The sequence below is a fragment of the Microcaecilia unicolor genome, chromosome 2, assembly GCF_901765095.1.
Source record: "Microcaecilia unicolor chromosome 2, aMicUni1.1, whole genome shotgun sequence".
Taxonomy (NCBI): domain Eukaryota; kingdom Metazoa; phylum Chordata; class Amphibia; order Gymnophiona; family Siphonopidae; genus Microcaecilia; species Microcaecilia unicolor.
In genome coordinates, this window is record NC_044032.1 from 40,084,804 (window position 1) to 40,105,022 (window position 20,219).

General features: G+C 43.2%; 1 protein-coding gene across 1 annotated transcript in view; it reads right to left on the reverse strand.

Annotated features, from left to right (window-relative positions):
• Window positions 1-10,790, reverse strand: part of SYT4 (synaptotagmin 4) — a 52,129-nt gene extending 41,339 nt beyond the window's left edge. Inside the window, exon 1 of the mRNA XM_030191902.1 lies at window positions 10,757-10,790. Coding sequence (XP_030047762.1) covers window positions 10,757-10,790 — 34 coding nt within the window. The remainder of the gene's footprint in view (window positions 1-10,756) is intronic.
• Window positions 10,791-20,219: the final 9,429 nt, after the last annotated feature.

Sequence of the window (20,219 nt, forward strand, 5' to 3'; positions counted from 1 at the left end):
TTAAAAAGTTAACAGAATTATATAGATTTACGTAGGAAGATGATAGACACTGCTAATATATCCATCTTCCAAAACATATGGGGTCAATATTCAGCTGTCGGTGATGAGTGTTTTGCTCACTGAAGATGGCATTGTTCCCAAGACCTATGCGGGATTTGGTTTTGAATATCTAGTTATTTTTAAGCAAGCTAACACATAGGGGTCCTTTTACTAAGATGCGCTGGAAAATGGCCTGCGGTAGTGTAGGCACGGGTTTTGGGCGCACGCAGATCCATTTTTCAGCACGCCTGTAAAAAATGCCTTAAAAAATTTTTTTTTATGAAAATGGATGTGCGGCAAAATCAAAATTGGTGTGCATCCATTTTGGGTCCCAGACCTTATCGCCAGCCACTGACTTAGCGGTAAGGTTTCACACGTTAACTGGGCGTTAAGGACCTACACATGAAGAATGCCACTTGACGTGCACAACTGACGCATGTAGCGGGCACATGCCAAAAATGAAATTACCACAAGGGCTACCTGGTAGCTGGATGGTAACTCAAAAATGGCACACATTGGTCATACATAAGTGCCTACACAGCTTACTAAAAGGGCCCCTAAGCCTCTTAAGTCGATATTCATCTCTTAAGCGGCCATGGGTTACCATGTAAAAATAGGACAGACTTTTTTGCAGTCCCGGTTATACAGTAAACATGGCTGCTTTTAAGGGCTGAATATCAGCACTTAATTGGCCAAGTGCTGATTCCACCCCCAGAACACTCCCAACATATCCGGCTTTCTGTTCAATGCTAACCGCAATATTCAGCGGCAGTTAGTGGTCTTTTACAAAGGCGCACTAGTGTTTTTAGCGTGCACTACTAGAGACGCCCATATAGTTGAAGGATATTTCTAGCATTTAGTGCATGCCAGGGGCGTAGCCAGACTTTGGCGGGAGGGGGGTCCAGAGCCCAGGTGAGGGGGCACATTTTAGCCACCCTGGTGCAGCCGACCCTCCCCCCCCCCCCGCCGCCACCACCAACTTTACCACCACCAACTTTGCCGATGACCCTCTCGACCCCCCTCCCGCCGCCAACCCTCTCCCGCCACCTACCTTTGCTGGCGAGGGACCCCAATCCCCGCCAGCTGAGGTCCTCTTGCTTCCCGCGCAAGGCTTCGTTCTGTTTCTGACATCCTGCATGTTGTACGTGCAGGACGTCAGACTCACTGAAACAGAATGAAGCCTTGTGCGGGAAGCAAGGGGACCTTGGCTGGCGGGGGTTGGGGTCCCCTGCCAGCAAAGGTAGCCCACGGCGATGACGGAGTAGGGTTGGCGGCGGGAGGGGGATTGAGATGGTCATCGGCAGGGGGGTTAAGGACCAAATCTATGGGGGCCCAGGCCCCTGTGGCCCCATGTAGCTATGCCCCTGGGTGCACGCTAATCATTAGCTTGCAGTAAATACGCTACTGTACCTTTGTAAAAGACCCCCTTAGTTGGTTAAGTGCCACTGAATATTAGTGGGTAGCCCTGACCAAGGGCCCTGTTTACCAAACAGTGTTATAGGCGCGTAAACATTTTTAACGTGCGTTAACCATGTATGTGCCTACAATATCCCTATAGGTGCCTACATGATTAGCTCACGCCCTAAGTGTAGGCATGCTAAAAACACTAATGTACCTTAGTAAACCTGGCCGCAAGTGATTTAAGTGGTCAGCAGTCGGCTAAATCACTTTGAATATTGGGTCCTATATGTTTTAATCATTTCTTCTAGACTTTAATGTTATTCTTCATCCATTTTCTGATCCCTCACCCAGAATGCAATAACACTTCTTTCCCTAACCTTTTGCCACACCCAAAATATGATGGCATTATAATAAAATTCAAATTTTCTATCTTAGAACAAAAGTCTTATTTTATAAAACAGTCTAATCACATATAGCAACTCATTCGCTAGCTTACCATTAGTGCTTACGAGCAGGAAATAGAGATCAACTGGTTATGAAAGGCTGAGATGGAATGTAATATAATTTAAAAGCTTTTCTCATGGTGTTACATCCAGAAGTTCCAAACCTGTGCTATTTTATCCAAATTTCTGTATGAATTTTTTTGTGAGAACAAACTTTACATTGCCAGATTAGCAATATAAAGTATTTCAGAATGATAGCAGCAAGGAATGCATGGGTGATAGCATTAATATGAGATTAGCAGATCAACAATATGAAGTGTAATTATGAGAATTAATTATCTGAATTTTGGTACATGATTTTGAGCATGAGAACTCCTCTAATTAGCAAGTGGTACACCATGAACAAACTTATGAAGATCAAAAATAACAAGCAGATACTATAAAATCAAAAGAAAGCATATAAAGGGTTAGGCCTGTTTACTCACAAATCGGGCATTCGGCACACACTTATCTCAAGCCTTAAAAAAATTCTACTTTTTTTTTTTTTTAGTACCCTGTGCTTTCCCACTCATAGCAGGCTCAATGTGGCTTAGGTACTTATTTGTACCTGGGGCAATGGAGGGTTAAGTGATTTGCCCAGAATCACAAGAAGCTGTCTGTGCTTGCAGTGGGAAGTGAACCTAGTTCCCCAAGACCAAAGTCCAACACTCTAACCACTAGGCCACTCCTCCACTATACACTGGAGTCTGTTTCAATAGAATTGGAATTGTATTAAGGCCACAGCCAGAAACATAAACACAATGTTTATTTAAACAATGTAACAAACTTTGAACATCTCTGCTATCAAATTCCTGCCTAGGCTACACAGCCTTCATTACCTGCAATCTCATATAGTCTCACAGGTGTTGCTGTCTAAGCACCCTGTCTGTGTTTTGTGCTGTCACTCTGAGGACATGTTGTCTCTTCGGCATATCCAGTTTAAGGATGTGTCTACACAGATTTTTACTACATCTGATGTCACAGGCCTCCCGACTGTCCAACAGTGGCGTAGCCAGAAGGCAATTTTTGGATGGGTGGGCACTAGAGTTGCCAACTTTTTGAAAGAGTCCCCTTGCATGCCCAGCACCTCTCCCCCTTCCCTCCTCCTCTACATATTTAGCACCTCTCACCCTTCCCTCCTCCTACATATCTAGCACCTCCCCCTTCCCTTGCAGTTCCACATCTCTATCCCTTCCCTCCAGCACCTCCATACATGCCCAATGCCTCTCTTCCTTCCCTCCAACCTCCCGCCTGCATGCATGCATGTCCAGCGCCTCTTCCCTTCCATCCAACCCCTGCATGAGCAGCGCCCCACTCCCCTCCCACAGTTCCGGCATCGCCACCTCCGCATCTTCCTTACTCTCCACCCATTCCCGCCACAGCACTTGCACTTCATGCTGTCATCATCACCCAGCAGAAACTCCACACAGGCCTGCGTGCTGTGTCGGAGCCTTCTTTCTCCCACGTCCTGCCCAGCCTGTGTAAACAGGAAGTTGCATCAGTGGGTGAGTCATGGTAAAGGGAAGGCCCTGACGCATCATGTGGACCTCCTGCCCAGCGGCATGATAGCTTTAAAGTGCAAGCGCTGCCATGGCATGGGAGAAAGACATGGAAGTGCTGAAACTGTGGGAGGGGTGAGAAGCACTAGACATGCGAGGGTAGAGGGAAGAAAGAGAGGGGATGTTGAATTTTCATTGGCTGGGGTGTGACGCTTCTGGGTGGGCCTGTCCCACCTGTAGCTACACCGCTGCTGTCCAAGCCAGGAGACACAACAGTCCCAGTATTCTTTTCTCTCAGTTATCCGCTAACTTGTGGCCATACCTTTTCTTTCAATTTCAAGTTAACCATCATATTTTAACACTTCACTTTCAACTATTAACTGTCAAGGTGCTATGTATCCAGCCCTGACTGACATTACATACCTCCACAGGCCACGGCAGCGACACCTCGCTTGCCGGGTGCTCCCCCCAAACATTCCTAGCTGCGGCTTCTACTCAAAGTTATTGCTTCTATGTAGTCTTGGAAATCTGCATTCAGAATGTCTAGACCAATGTCAGATAGGTGAACTCCATCTGGCCTGTATAGCCCATCACAGGACTCTGTTGTGTTGGTTCTTAGTGTCTAATTCAATGCCCAAGAATGTCAGTATGCTACATGGTCCTATTGTCTTGTCGGTCGCAAATGGAATACCAAATGCACTCACTACCCATTTCAAATCCTGTAACATAGACTTGCAATCATGTGTGTTCTTGCCTATGAACAGAAAGTCATCCAAGTAGTGAACCAGTCCCCGGCTGTTGCCACTTGCACAACCACCCAGTGCACGAAGGAACTAAACTGCTCAAAATATGCACCTGATATGGCACAACCCATGGGAATGCACTTGTTGAAATAGTATTGTTATTTGAACGTGACACCTAACAGACAAAATGATTCAGGGTGGAATGGCAGGAGGCGGAATGCGGACTCAATATTCGCTTTTGCGAGCTTTGCCTGTACTCCATGCTTCCTTATTATCATGATGGCCTCATCAAAGGATGCATATTGTACTGAACATAGCTGCAGGTCAACGAAATCATTAACTGATCTTCCTAAGGGGTACGATAAATTATAAATGAGGCAAAATTTACCAGGTTCTTTTTTGGGTATTATACCAATTGGGGATATAATCATGTTCTCAAGTGGAGGATTTTGAAAAGGGCCTGCTATCCTACCCAGAGCTATTTCCTTGCCTATTTTTTCTCGAGTCACTTCACAGTGTATTCGTATAGAGGTTGAATTGTTAGTTTGATCTGATGAATTGTGCTGTGGCCTTATGTATGGAATGCGGTAGCCTGTAGCGAAACCTGCCCTAATTGCTTCTGCCCCTGCCTTATCTGGGTATATATTAAGCCATGGATACATGATTTCCAGCTTGGTTGGCGAAGGTGCTAGTACCTTCAGGATTGCGTCCTGCTTAGAATGGAGGTGGTCGCCTATCTTTTGCGGCCCTACATTGAGTAACTGGATGGCCAGCTCCACAGTTGGAGCATAAATGTGTCTGAATTTACATGGGTACTATGTGCACTGGCTGGTATTATATTGTCTGCAAGCTCTTTTCCCTGCTTGCCTACCATACTGTTTGAATCCCCCTGGCATCAATAGATTAAATGGTCTGTCTGTCTGAGATTATCTATAAGTTGATATTTCTGTGTGAAAAGGGCTTTATCTGGCTGAAATGGTCTGTGTAATGATATTTCATTGAGCTACAGGCCATGAAATGGATGGATCATCTGCCAAACTCATCTTGAATTTTATATCATAGTTTAGCCATGCCCAACCCCTGTAGCGCTTATGGGCTCTAATTATGGTGTACATATATCTAATGAGGTATGGGCTCATTTCTGGTTCTTTCTTGACTATCACTGTCATAAATACATGAAATGTGGCTATCCAGTTGTTGATGGACTTAAAAACTCTTGGTCTCCTCTTCTTTCAAATGGTAAAAGTATCCTGTCCCTCGTGTCCTTAGTGTCATTGTCCTGCTCCCGTAGGAGCAAGGAGAAGATGTCAATAAATTCTTTTCTCCAAATTTTTTTCTTTCATACTTTTGGCCACACCCCATGACAATGTGGTAACCCTGCATAATCAGGGATTTTTTTGAGGGTGTACTTGGGGGTACTGAGTACCGGCACCTTTTCCATTGTCAGCTAAAATTGACCTATAGAACCCATGTTTTAATGATAGAGCTCAGGTTCTACACACCAATTCTGTTTTGTCATAGATTATGTGACTGGTTGCAGGGGGCCTGGCAATTATGGGGTGGATCCCTCCAGTGATCACCCCACTCCTGAAGGGTGGCCTAGCATTTGAGTACCGGCACCTTGTTTGCTAGAAAAAACACACTGCGCATAATACATAGTGTCTAGAATTAGAGGTGGCTTTGCTACTTATTGATATTGTCTGTGATGGGCCTGCTGTATCTAAATTATGTGCAGTGCCGTAGCGAGGGCAGCTGACACCCGGGGCGGGTCGCCGCTGCGCACCCCCCCCCCGGGTGCAGCACGGCGCACCCTCCCCCCTCTGGAGCGCACCCCCCGGAGCGCGTACTTACATCGGAAAGTGGCGAGGGACGGGCAGGAGGGCCGATCCGCCCCGACTGCACGTTGCTGGGAGCTGTGTCGGCTCCGCTGGTTCCTTGCTTTCTCTGGCCCGGAACAGGAAGTAACCTGTTCCAGGGCAGAGGGAGCAGGGAACCAGCGGAGCCGACACCCCCCCCCCCCAGCGGCGTGCACCTGGAGCGGACTGCCCCACTGCCCCCCCTTCCTATGCCACTGATTATGTGATAACCCGGCTATTTTATCTACTTGTTGTAGTTCTGTGCCAGCTAAGTTCTGTCCTGCAGAATTATGTGTTTCTGCTGCCATTTCGTATGTTTGAATCGCATTCCCTATCACATTTGCTAAAGACATGCTAGTTGTACTGTGAGGCATCTGCGAAGGTGTTTCTGTGATAACAGAGGTAGCAGGTGACTTACCCCCCCCCCCCCCAGTTGCCCACCCATGGGTCATATTGCTTCAGATGATTGTACCTGTGGTGCATGGACCGGGGCCATTGGGATGTTTGTCACTGTGCTACTTCTCATCAACTGCAGCTGCTGCGTAACCATGTTGTTCTATCTGTTTCCGGAGTTCTGTCATAAGAGCGTCTATGTCCTACTTTGCCTGACTCTGCATTCCTTCCTTAGTTTGCCTATTCTTTGTGCTCCGCCTAGGTGTGTCGACTCTGCCACTCTCTTCTGCTTTATGCGTTGAGGCCCATTGTGAAGATTTGGCTGCTGCTTTTTTATGCGTTTTTATGATTATGCTGTGGCGGCATAATCAGGCTGGAAAGACTAAGATATGTATATAGTTAAACAAAGTGAGGAGTAAGAATAAGGTAAGTAAGTTATCTTTTGACGGGGAAGACCAGACAAAGCATGTATTTCCTGAAGTGGTTTATACCCTGTTGACTTGTGGTATGACACGGTTCATTATTAGTATGCTGTATTAATCACCCTCTAGAGTTTCAATTGTAATTGTACCAAATATCTAACTTTATTATACTATAATTTAAATACAATACATGCCTTAACCCCATTCATTCACCATCATTCATACTCCCTACTTAATTATATATCACTTCACTTCATTTTACTTATCACAACTTGTGCTTCATGGGACCATTATTGTAGAATTTCAATAATTTCAATTCTCATTTCAATAGTCAACATAAAGTGATTTCACCCATTGTTCGAAACAGCACATGAATATACTGTCCCTTCTGTGCTATTCAAACACTTCAGTGATCTCTTGCTGGCGTATATTCATATCTCCGGTGACCATTCGTCACTATAAAACCGACGATGAAAATACTTCACTTTCGACTGGTGATCACACAATTCTCGTCCTCACGAAAGCCACAAGAATAAATATCCACTCCCGAAGGAAGAAATTTTATTCTGTCATCTCAACAATCCTCTTTCGCATGTTGTTTCAAAAATCTTGAATAGCTTTACTTGCTCCCCCAAGTGCCCCCTTACTAAGGGTATTATTAGTCATTATTAGTGTGACATATTATATGACATATTATTTATTTATTTATTTATTTATTACATTTGTATCCCACATTTTCCCACTGATCGCAGGCTCAAAGTGGCTTACAAACTACTACTACCCCCTGTTCCTTGAGTGTAATAAATCACTGCTCTAGTTAGATAAGTTTTTAGTAATGAAATAGACTGGTACTGATTTTTTTTTTTTAGTATATATAATGCCTTTATATCTGTGCCTGCCTAGGAGCACCTGTTAACACCTTATGCAATGCTGCCCTCTGCTGTGCATTGTTAGCCCGCTGCCCACAATATAAAGAAATTAAACCTATTTGTGACCAAAAAAACAAAACAAAACATAGTGAGGGAAACTTTAAGGCTATTGAAATTTGTTGAGATTATTGTGCAGTCTAGATTCTTATGCATTACTATGTGTCTGTGCTTGCATGCGCACTCCCGTTAGACCTTATGGACTGCTGCCCTCTGTAGGTCTTTGTTAGCTATGTACCCAAGGTGTACAGAAATCAAAGTTGTTTATGGCAGCACTATCGTGAGGGAAACATATAATTGTACTTTAAAACTGTGCAGACTGTCTTTTTCGGTGGTAAAATGGCTGCCTGCTCCTGTATGCTATGCAGCTGTAAAATGGCTGCTCCTGTGCCCTTGTGGCTCCCGAATCGTGAAAGTCACCCCCTTTCCTCCAACAGGCTGCGACCACGTGCATTGTTAAGACCCTGGGCTGACCCGTATGTACCGTGTCTTTTGAGACGAGCGCACCACAAACCCCCGAATTATAGCCCAGTGCCTCGCTAACAATCTCTCCTCTTTCTCTCTCTCCTCATTACTGGGAAATAGAGATCAAAGACGGCATCAAGAATGATCCCTGTCTCCCTCCCTTGTCCATGCTTCATGCTCCGCTTGCCTGGCAAAAATCTTCTCGACACTGTCAACTTTACACCCTGCTCCCCTGCCGTGCACCTAAGACCCCCCCCCCCCCCCCCAAAAAAAAGCTAAGATTATCTGCGTTGGAGCCACCTGCAATATTTACCTGCCTGGCTGTTTAATAACATATAAAGGAAATGAGCTGCTCACATGTGCATTTGCTAGTGCAGAAGCCAGCCTGCTCAGTCTTTAATATTACCTTCCTGCTGACCTGCAAGTCCCCGGCTGCTGCCTTTGTTATATATTTAAATATTTTTAATGCGGTGCCTCTCTCTTCCTTTCTCGGATTTAGCCCGGCACTGCTTTTTGTCCTGATTGTTGAACAGAAGGTTTGCAAAAGGTCGGGGCTTTCCATGTATGCTGTTACTAATCCGCTGCAGTCTACCGTTTTTCAGCAGAAGATACAGGGAGGGAATGGCTCACTGTGATTCACAGTGCAGCTTCAACATCCAGCAGACCGTCTCCCCTTTTTTTTTTTTTTTATTCTGTTCCTCCTGAGCCAAATGAGTCCAGCTTCTGCCGGGACACTAACTGCCTCTGCTGATGGACATGCAGGTATCCCTAAGGGCGGTGGACCTTGGTCCTGAGGAACTGAGTTCGAATCCCGACACGGGCAGCTCCTTGTGACTCTGGGCAAGTCGCTTAACCCTCCATTGCCTGCCGCATTGAGCCTGCCATGAGTGGGGAAAAGTGCGGGGTACAAATGTAACAAAAAAAAGTAAGCGTTTTCTTTTCAACTAGAAGCGCTGCCCTGCCTTGCCCTTCCCTTCCCATTCTAATTTTTCCTACTTCCTCTGTTTCCTAAACTTTGTCTTCCCCCCTCCCCTTGCCCCTCCTTTCTTCATTTCGGCTTGCCTTTTCTTTTAACCCTTTCCTCTTCTTCTCCTTGTCCTCCCTTTCCTTAAACCTTCGTTGGCCTTCAGCCCGTTTGTGGCCGGCCCCCACCCATAGTGGTTGCCTAGCTCTTTCCTTCCATTTCACTGTCTCTTCCCTAATTTTTTTTTTTCACAATAAAGCTAATGGCCATTACTAAATGGATGCAAGCAAAGTACATTCATTAAAAATGATGCATACACAAGAAGGCTTTGAAATTAAATTAGAGGTGAATATTAAAACCAAATGGAGTAGATAGAAAGTATTCAGTTTTCACAAACTACTGAAATACCGAGTGTGTACTTTTACAACATACGTGTGAGTTATTCTGCATTATTTTATCTTGGAAAAAGTATCTATCTGTTCTAATATCAGCAATGGAAATGATGCAAACTTTGTGAAAGCCAGTAAATAGAGCTCTTCCTGACAGCTTGTCATATATAAAGTCATGCAGCCAACAATGAAGTAGTGCTACAGTCATAATACCTATCAATATTATTCTAAATGATGAATAACATTGTGACTAAGACTAATGCATCACAGATGAAATTAGCACCAAACCAAACACTGTTCTTTCATATTGTCATAATTTTCCAATTTACTGCGAAAGATCAGAAAACCCGATTTTGGTATATATTCAAGATTGTACTGTACATGAGCGTTGACATAAAGCAATAATTCAGAAAAGAGTTACTAAATTAATCTTGCAACTGTCATTATTAAAGGCCATATGTTTGATATTCAGATGTTTCAAAATGATTACATTTCTGAAAGTCAAATATACAAGAATGAATCGTTTTTCTACTGCACTTTGCAAAAAGTTCTTTCTGGGTCTCATTGTTACAAGGGTTGGGTTCAATTTTAATACTAAATTATATTATCAGAAAAATGTTCTTGTGTTCCTTTTGAATATTCACTAGAATATACAGATAACTGCCTCAAAGAGGGTGGTGGCTCAGCAGAATAGCGTTTTTAAATTAAATTACTATCCTTACTAAGATTGATTTTGAATTACTTATTCGGGAGGAGCACTGATGCATCCTATCAAAATGCAAATATATTTCCAAGAAAATAATTCCAAATTTTAAAAACTGAACTCTGAAACGTGTACGCTGGAGAAACAAAATTGTTTTAGTTCTTAAAATACAATACAAAATATTCATGAAATAATACTTTTAATGCTCGACATGTCAAATAGTACACACGTTTATATGGAAAGATGAGATCACTTTGAAAGACGCCCCTCAAAGATTTCCAGTTTCAAGTAGCCTTACTAGGAAAATACTAGATCTTGCAACATGCTCTCATAATATGCTGGAAAATCAGAGCCACTTATTAGATGGCAAAGATGTCAGCTTAATATCATGTTTTCTTGATGCTTGTTTGGAAATGGAGTCTTTTTTTGTTTTGCTTTGTTTTATTTTTTAAATAAACGTAACGAAGGACTTACCAAATTCGTCTCGACTGGCTGCTATGGGAGCCATTGTGTGTCTTATGAGCTGTCCAGGGTGCTGAAAACAGATGGCTGGGTATTGAAAACAGCAGTGTTTTTCCTTTTCCAGAGAGCAAACGCCTTGTTTTTCACGTCAGGAGACAGTAAGTATGAAAATGCCTTGCTGGCTGGCGTAGATCTAGTTCAGTGCTTCCAGTAAGCCCCCGTCCTGTTTAGGTTGTTCTGAGCATCTGAGCGCTGTGGCTCTAGACGTGGTTGAAACTGAAATTGACGCAACACTGACGCTACAGAGCTGGAATCAGCACCTTCCCTCCTCCCGGGATTCAACACAGTCTCATCAATTATTTTAACTGCTGTGTTGCAGGAGGTTAGCTCACATTTGTGCTTCGACACAGACGTTGATTGGAGACCACAATCCTACAGTTTTAAAAGGGGAAATTAGAGACAAATAGAAGTAAGCATAAAGATGCAATATGAGGCTAGTATCTTCTAAAGTCAACAATGGAGATTGAAAGCACTCTCTTCTAAATAGATGGTGCTTAGCTTTTGTACTAGCTTTTCAGTTTTTAAGAGAGGCAATAGAATTGCAACATCCTATTACAGTTGTACAATTTTTCTTTATTATTTTGGGGTTGAATTATACACTAATAAAGTCATAGTCACATAGACATATTTGCAAAGACAGGAACATGGTACGCTTTGAGGAGATTTTCTACAAGTAAGGCTGTTGCTGAAAATTAAAGTTGAACTTCCTCGAAAGTCCATAATGTAAAGTTTAAAATCTTACTATAATAAAAGATTAATATTTTTGTCTAAAAGTTGGGTTAGCAGCACATGTCAATCTACCCTAAAAAAAAAAAACACACAAAGAAACGGACGAAAGGACAGTTTTAATAGTGAAAGTTCCCCTAGGGTGCCACATCTTGACTTTAATACACTTTCCCATAACTCATAATCAAGTCTGTTGCCTAAAATTCAGACTGTTCAAATATTTGGGCTGATTAAACTTAGTACAGATTTAGACTGTGATCACTGATTTTTAACCCTGGTAAAGCTGCTCAGTGGAAATGATTGGCGTTCTAACTCGTGCAGGTTGTTAAAGAAATGAAATACGTGGTACCAAAGCCTAATTATTTAATACAGCCTTTTTGTGTGTTCTGGCTTTTATCAAGAGTATATTTTTCAAATTGGAAAGTAGTCTATATGCCAACAGATTCTATCTCTGCTCTCATTTTAAGTATCGGGAAGAATTTCTACTGATGCACAAGCCAGACCACCCAGCTCATCAAACTGCCAATCAATGTCTTTAAAGGCTTCCCTTTTCTTTCTGGCTGTATTTTTAACATCTCGCACGGCTGTATTTCATTTTTTTTGACTGATTTATTAAAGGAGGCGTTACGACACTGTTGCTGTTTGTTACCCTGTGCATTTTTTTATGGGCACACTGACAAAATTTATATTTATTTATTTCCAGGCGATATGAAAACACACAGCTTCAAAGGTCAAATCAGGGGTGGGTAACTCCCATAAGTGCTGCTCCTGTGTGTGTAACTGGCTAAATGCACCTCAAACCTTTTCTCTCGTTGGGCTGATAATGTTCTCTTAGATAACAAAGCAAGAAACATCTGAAACGTCTTCAATTTGAGGATTATTTTAGAAAGGCATTTTCCCTGGATAACGCTGTGACAAGAAAAATACTTTTTATAAAAGTTCCCTCCTGAAATGTGTGAGTAAACATGCACATACAGATTGTATGGCTATGTTTAACTAGTTTGAGTGGAAACAATCCTAGGGCGGGTGAGGGGAAGTGAGCATTCAAACAAGTAATTTATTGCATATATGTGTAAATTAGAACAGGAAATGTTTATGAGCCAACAAGCAGATGTGAATGCATTTGAATAAATATACTGGGACAATTTTCAAAGCTGAAATATCATTATTTTTCTTTCGTTTTAAAAACTTGGACTGAGAACATTTGTGTACTATTTATGGGTCCACAAATTAAATTACCCCCATATCAGTAATTAGTGGACACAGGACACCAGAAATGTGGAAGTATATGGCCAAGACCTACCAATGAAATAAAGGTCATTTTTATTTTTTTGTTACATTTGTACCTGGTGCTTTTCCACTCATGGCAGGCTCAATGTGGCTTACATGGGGCAATGGAGGGTTAAGTGACTTACCCAGAATCACAAGGAGCTGCCTGTGCTTGAAGAGGGAATTGAACTCAGTTCTTCAGGACCAAAGTCCACCACCCTAACCACTAGGCCACTCATCATTACTGATTTTACAAACACAGTTAGCTGTCTTTTTTATGATGCAACCAGCCCTTCAAGTGTACAGCGCTGCATACATCTAGTAGCGCTATAGAAATGATAAGTAGTAGTAGTAGTACCTTCAGAAGATCTAGCTTTTTTGCCTAGTGTATGGAACTAATACATTCATTCTGAGTGGGAGCTAGCGGCCTCTAATGGTAGAATGTAAGTACTGTGGCTTGGGATAACTGCTATCTGACTTCACTGATGAAAACCTCAAAACTGTCTGAGAGAAATACTGGCCGAATCCCAGGACCGGCGCAACATGGTATTGTGCTGCACGCAGAGTCTAGCTTCTTAGGATTTCATGTTAATTTTTGAATAATTTGAACAGGGCCTATCTCTGTTCTGTATGTATGACTGCAAGACCATGTGTCTGAATAGGGATCAGTGTATTAGGGTCTGAGATTTTGATAACATATTGTTTCAGATTTGGCAAGACTGTTCTCCTACTTCCTGGTTTGTATGCTAATTTGGTTTGTGTAATTTTGGGTATACTGGAGCTATAAGAGCTTACTAAAAAATTTGCACACAGATCTTTATGGAATAGCACCTAACAAGACGTGTGCACAAACCCTAATTATTGTTAATTAACTGTAATAATTGTTAGTGCCAAATTATCACTAGTTGATGGCTCATTACTCTATTTATTTATCACATTTGTACCCACATTTTCCCACCTATTTGCAGGCTCAATGTGGCATACATAGTACTGTAAAGGCTGTCGCCAGTCAGGTAGATATACAAATACAAAATAGTGTAGTGGTCGAATGAGGATTCAAGCACAAAGGGGTTAAAGGTAGGGAGGGTATAAGTATCCAATACGGTCTTTGGTTTAGCTGTGTTGCAGGATGTAGGCACTTATGTTGGATCCGTGGGGTACGCCCTTCCGAATAAGTTGGTTTTTAGTGATTTCCTGAAGTTGAGATGATTGTGGATTGTTTTCACAGCTTTCGGCAGCGCATTCCATAGTTGTGTACTTATATAGGAGAAGGTGGATGCATGGGTTGATTTGTATTTGAGACCATTGCAGTTTGGGATGATTTGGTTCTATTTCTGGATGGTAGATTTATTAGGTTTATCATGTATCCTGAATGCACAACTTGGGCACCTTCCCAAATTTGGGTGCACAATTTTGGGTGACATATATAGAATCTGGAGGATAGTGCACTTTGATAACAGTCAGAAAGTTTTTATTTCATTTTCTCTGCTTTTTTTTTGTTGTTGTTTCAAAATTATAGTGTACACTATGGCCAAGATTCTCTAAATAGTGCCTAAAAAATGACGTGAAAAAACCCCACTCAGTGCTATTCTATAAACCGTGCTTAAAGTTAGACGACTACATTTAGGCACAATCATTTATACCGATGGAAATGTGGTGCAAATGCGTGTGCCTAAATTAGGTGTGGATCCCATCATAATCTACAATTATAAATGTAAATGAAAGGAATGCCCCTGATCCACCCACAACCTTCCCATTTCAGTGCCCCCTTTTTTTTGACTCACGTGCAAAATTTAGAAATGGATCTCACACCTAAATTTACTTGCGCACTCCACTCTTCTTAACATCCTAATTCCTACCACAGGGAGTGGCATGGCATAAACACAGTTTTCCTTGTCTTCAGTCCTGCTGTGGGAGCAGATAAGAGGATTAAATCCCTGATTAGATTAATTTACAATTCTGAAGAAAGTAATAGCGAGCCTCATGGTGTCTGAGCTCTGGTGTTGTGTTACTGATGGGCAGATGATCAAAAGCACTGTTCCAAACAGCGCTCTAGAATAGCGCTGGAACAGCACAGGGTACTATTAGACCTATGATCAGAGATAATGCATGCAAATTTAAGCAGAGCAATTACCTCTGATTATGGGGTAGAAGTGCGGGAGAATTGTGCCTGAGCATGCGCTCAGCACAATCCTCCCACACTTGTTTGACAGGTCTGGGCTGGAGACCAATGAAAAGAGAAAGACGGCCATCTTTAAATTGGAAGATGGACGTCCCCAACTGCCCTGTTGCAGGGATGGCCAAATTTCAAGGGGGTGTCGGAGGTATAGTGACGGGGCAGTTGAGGACGTCCAAAATTTGGACGTTTCTGTGACGGGACAGTAGAGGATGTCCAAATTTTGGACGTTTCTGCAATGGGCAGGTAAGGACATCCAAAATTGGATGGTTCTATGAGAAAGACGTCTTTCTCATAGAAACATCCAATTTTGGATGTCCTTAACTGCCCATTGCCGAAACGTCCAAAATTTGGACGTCCTCAACTGCCCTCGCTGGCAGGTTTGCCGTAGGGGGGAGTGGGGGCCTGCCAGCATGCAAATGCATGCTGGACAGGGCTCACCATTCCTCCCCAATGATCTGCAAACCCTAACGCCAGCTCGGAGCTGGTGTAGGGTTTGTTGCGGCCAGCGACCCAGTCTTTGGCACGCTGGACACTGATCATTTGGATGAATACGTTAAGCTCTGATTAGCATGCATTTGCATGCTACTTGCGCTAAGAGCCATCTTTAGCATGCATTTGCATGCTACTTGCGCTAAGAGCTCTCAAGCGAGTTGTTTCATGCGCTCGAGGGCTCTGATCATGGGGCGGTAGCAAACGCCGGCACTAGTATGGCGCTAAAATCCTCTAGCACCGGCATTTGCTTTTGATCATCTGCCTTTTAGTGGTGATTGGGATCCTCAGAATCCTGAAGAGGTGACAGCTGTTATCTTTCTGCCTTAAAATGTTCCTGAACCACAGGGATTGTGGCCAGGGTGCCTTGATGAAATTCATAAGTATACCTCAGTTTCCCCCTCTACTTTGTGTGTTTAGAAGAGATACAGAAGAGTCTCCACCCTCATAAATCCAAACAGATTAGAATGCAGACTTCAATATCACTCCTTGTATCTAACAGCATTCTGGTCTAGTGACACAACAAAAAGCATTAAAGTTAAGAGCCCAGTATCTAGCCAATAATCATGTCATCCTCAGAATGGATAACATGGTGGTAGCTGATGTCATAAACAGCTATCCTCCAGAACTGCGTATGTCTGGTAGCACTATAGAAATGATTATTATTAGTAGTAGTAATAGTAGCAGCAGTAAGGGCTAACCTAGAGGTAATGGGCAGCGCATGCAAATGTGGCCACATGGCCAATACAGCTAGGAATGCTCCTCGCAGTTGAAAATAGAACATTATTTTCTACTACAGGAAACAGTGTCCACCAAAATCAGAACTACTGCCAGGCTCCTGGGTGTACCCGGCAGTAGTAGCACTACTGTACCTTCATAAAAGGGCCCTTAACTTTGTCAAGATGGAGGAATACCTAAAGGAAGAATTAGTTGAATGGCAACAACTGAAGGAAGTAGAAAATGAAATGGCATAGTGGAAAAGAGATATTTTAAAGGTGACAAACCTTTATGTTAGAGAAGCACATAAAAGTAAGGAAAATGAAGCTGCTTTAGCTCACAAATGTAGTAGCTGAAGAGGAAAAAAAAGTTATCCTTAATAAATTGTGAGACACTGCACAAAGAGGAAGACAGGCAAAAATACCTGGAAAAGCTGTTAGAAAAGCAAAGATGCAAATGAAAAAAAAAAAAAAGAAAGCCAATATGGTAAATCTGGGGGACAAAACATTTTTTAGATATTAAGCAGTAATCTGAAGCCAGAAGAAGTGCCAAAAAGGCATTGAGAAGCTCAAGGGTTAAGGGGAAGAATATGGAGACGCTGATAAAAATAAAGCTGAACTGCTGAACAATTACTTCTGTTTCCACGGAAAAAAGGGCCAGGGGTAGGGCCACAGAAAACAAATGCTAATGGGAATGGATGTGTGGTAGACCAGGACTGATTCTCAGAAGACTGTGTTCTTGATGAGCTAGCTAAACTAAAAATAGACACGGTGATGGGGCCCGATGGGATACATCCGTGGGTACTCAAGGAACTCAGAGAGGTTCTGGTGGCTACATTGTCTGATCTTTTCAATGCTTCTTCACGGTTTGGAGTGGTCCCAGAGAACTGTTCCCTCTGCATATGAGCAGAAGGTAAGGAGGAGGTTGGGAGTAACAGGCATTTTAGTCTGACCTCAGTGATGAGTAAACTAATGGAAACACTCCTACAGCATAGGATAGTGAAATTTCTAGACTCAAATGGACTGCAGGATCTGAAACAACATCATTTTACTAGAGGCAGGCCTTGTTAGACAAACCTGATTGATTTCTTTGACTGGGTGATGAAACAATTGGATAGAGGAGAGGTTCTAGATGTGGTGTACTTGGATTTGAGCAGAGCCTTTGACAAGGTTTTTGCATGATACCCTAACAGCAACTAAGATAGCCCTTAATAACTTGCTACATGAAAGAACTGTGAAAACACTTATCTATTGCAAGTACAAATTTAATAAACATGGAGAAAGGGCAGGAGGGCTGTTGGTGCGTATAGTTAAAGGGATCAGGAGGTCTTATTTCATACCAGCACTACGTAATCAATCGGATCTATCTCCACTAAATTGGATGAAATAGCAGAAATCTTTCGACAACACTTTGCCACTTTATATGCAACAGAGACTTCAGGCAAAGAGGTAGAAGCTAGCATGCACAAATATCTTCAGACTTCAGGTATGACCAACCTCCCGACAGAGGCGATAGACTCTCTTAATCAACCAGTGAAGGCAAAAGAATTGCAATGCCCTATAAAAACATTAAAACTTTTTTCCACTCCCAGTCCTGATGGGTTCACTAGCGAGTTTTACAAAACATTACAGAGTCAGATTATGGGTCCATTATTAGATTTTTATAATATGGTGGTTGAAGATGGGAGATTTCCCCTGCATACTAACGCTGCCCTTGTAAGTCTTATACTTAAGCCCGGACGAGAACAGCCTCAACCCAGCTCCTACTGCCCAATATCCCTGATAAATGTAGATATCAAATTATTGTCAAGAATCCTGGCAGACCATCTGGCCCTGCTGTTACCTCAACTAATAGCTGATGACCAGGTTGGTTTTGTATGGGGACGGCAGTCGGTAATCAACGTTTGTAAACGAGTGGTAGCTATGTTGCATGGTTGGTGGCAGGGGCCCCTTATATGATGGTGAACCTTGATGCGGAAAGACCAGTTAATCGAGTACTGTGGCCTTTTGTTTGCTACATTACGTTGGGTAGGATTACAGGGCTGGTTCCTTCAGGCAGTCCTGACTTTATACTCTTCGCCTCGGGCAGCATTATTAGTGAATGGAGTTAGAACGGGGGAGTTCCCTATAGGGCAGGGAACGTGTCAAGGATGTCCACTATCCCCGCTGTTATTTCTCCTCTCTTTAGAACCACCTTTATGCACAATGAGATACAATGCCCTCCCGCGGGAGGTGGTGGAGATGAAAACGGTAACGGAGTTCAAACATGCGTGGGATATGCATAGAGGAATCCTGTGCAGAAGGAATGGATCCTCAGAAGCTTAGCTGAAATTGGGTGGCGGAGCAGTTGGGGGGAAGAGGGGGTGGTGGTTGGGAGGCGAGGATAGGGGAGGGCAGACTTATACGGTCTGTACCAGAGCCGGTGATGGGAGGCGGGACTGGTGGTTGGGAGGCGGGAAATACTGCTGGGCAGACTTATATGGTCTGTGCCCTGAAAAGGACAGGTACAAATTCAAGGTAAGGTATACACATATGAGTTTGTCTTGGGCAGACTGGATGGACCATGCAGGTCTTTTTCTGCCGTCATCTACTATGTTACTATGTAACATACGTTAAAGATATTAGCCTATGCGGATGATCTCCTTCTAACATTGTATGACCCCCAACACTCTCTCCCGCACCTTTAGAGATTATAGCAGGCTATGGGGCAATCTCAGAGTTCCAACTGAACTTGACCAAATCGCTGGCCCTCCCCTTAATCCCAGATGTTCAACAGAAATGGAGGGGGCAACTCCCTTTACAGTGGGCTCCACGGCAAATTAAATATTTAGGGGTTATTATTCCAAATGATTTGTCTAAATTATATGATCAGAATATACTCCCCTTGCTGACAGATACAAAACACATGTTACACCTCTGAGGAGCGTACCCTCTTTCTTTGATGGGACGAATTTCATTGTTTAATATGATGGTGGCTCCCCGCTGGCTTTATATGTTTCAAATGTTACCTTTATTTTTGAAGCGGCGGGAAGAGCGGATATTGAACAAGGCAATTCAAAGCTTTCACTGGAAGGGAAAGCCTCCCAGACTTCCCATATCAATATTACAGAAGCCTAAAGAGCATGAAGGTTTGGGACTTTTGAATATGAGATATTTAAGTATAGCATGTTCCATGAGACACATATGGGACTAGCTGACAGGAATGTGCACCTTTTTGGCTACTCCCATAGAATCTTCGCTCTCTCCTGCAATACATCTTAGCTGGCTTTTGCATACAATTCCAGGAAAGACAGATCCTGTGCTGTCTCATAACCCACTTTTTCTTTCAGCAAGGATGACATGGAGGTGGCTGTGCAGGTGCCACAGCTTTTCAGCAGCAACCACACCCTACTTAGCACTTTTTCAAAATCCTGACTTCCTAGCGGGCATGACTTCTTCAGTATTCACTCACTGGAGGAGATTGGGACTATTCTATTGAGTCAACTCCTTAATGAAGAAGGGAGGGGGATAGCAACCACTACGGCAGGGGTAGGCAACTCCGGTCCTCGAGAGCCGCAGGCAGGTCAGGTTTTCAGGATATCCACAATGAATACGCAGGAGATAGATTTGCATACCATGGAGGCAGTGTATGCAAATCAAGTTCATGCATATTCATTGTGGATATCCTGAAAACCTGACCTGCCTGCGGCTCTCGAGGACCAGAGTTGCCTACCCCTACACTAGGGGATTGAGAAGGTGTCATGCTTTAATCCCTCCAATGGTCAGTTGCTTATTCAGAGCACCTTTTTGTACCCTGAATGTGACTGAACAGGTCTAACTTAGGATGTCCTTCTTTTTAGATTTAAACATTTCTTCCTATTCAGTAATTGCTGTTGGGCCCTCTATAGTCCCTCACAAAACATCCCCTCAACATGCTTCTCTTGCTATTTGTATGTACTGACAGTGGCGTTCCTAGGGGGGCTGACACCCGGGGCGGATTGCCGATGTGTCCCGCCCCTGGGTGCAGCGCCTCCCCCCCACTGGTGCAGCGTGACCC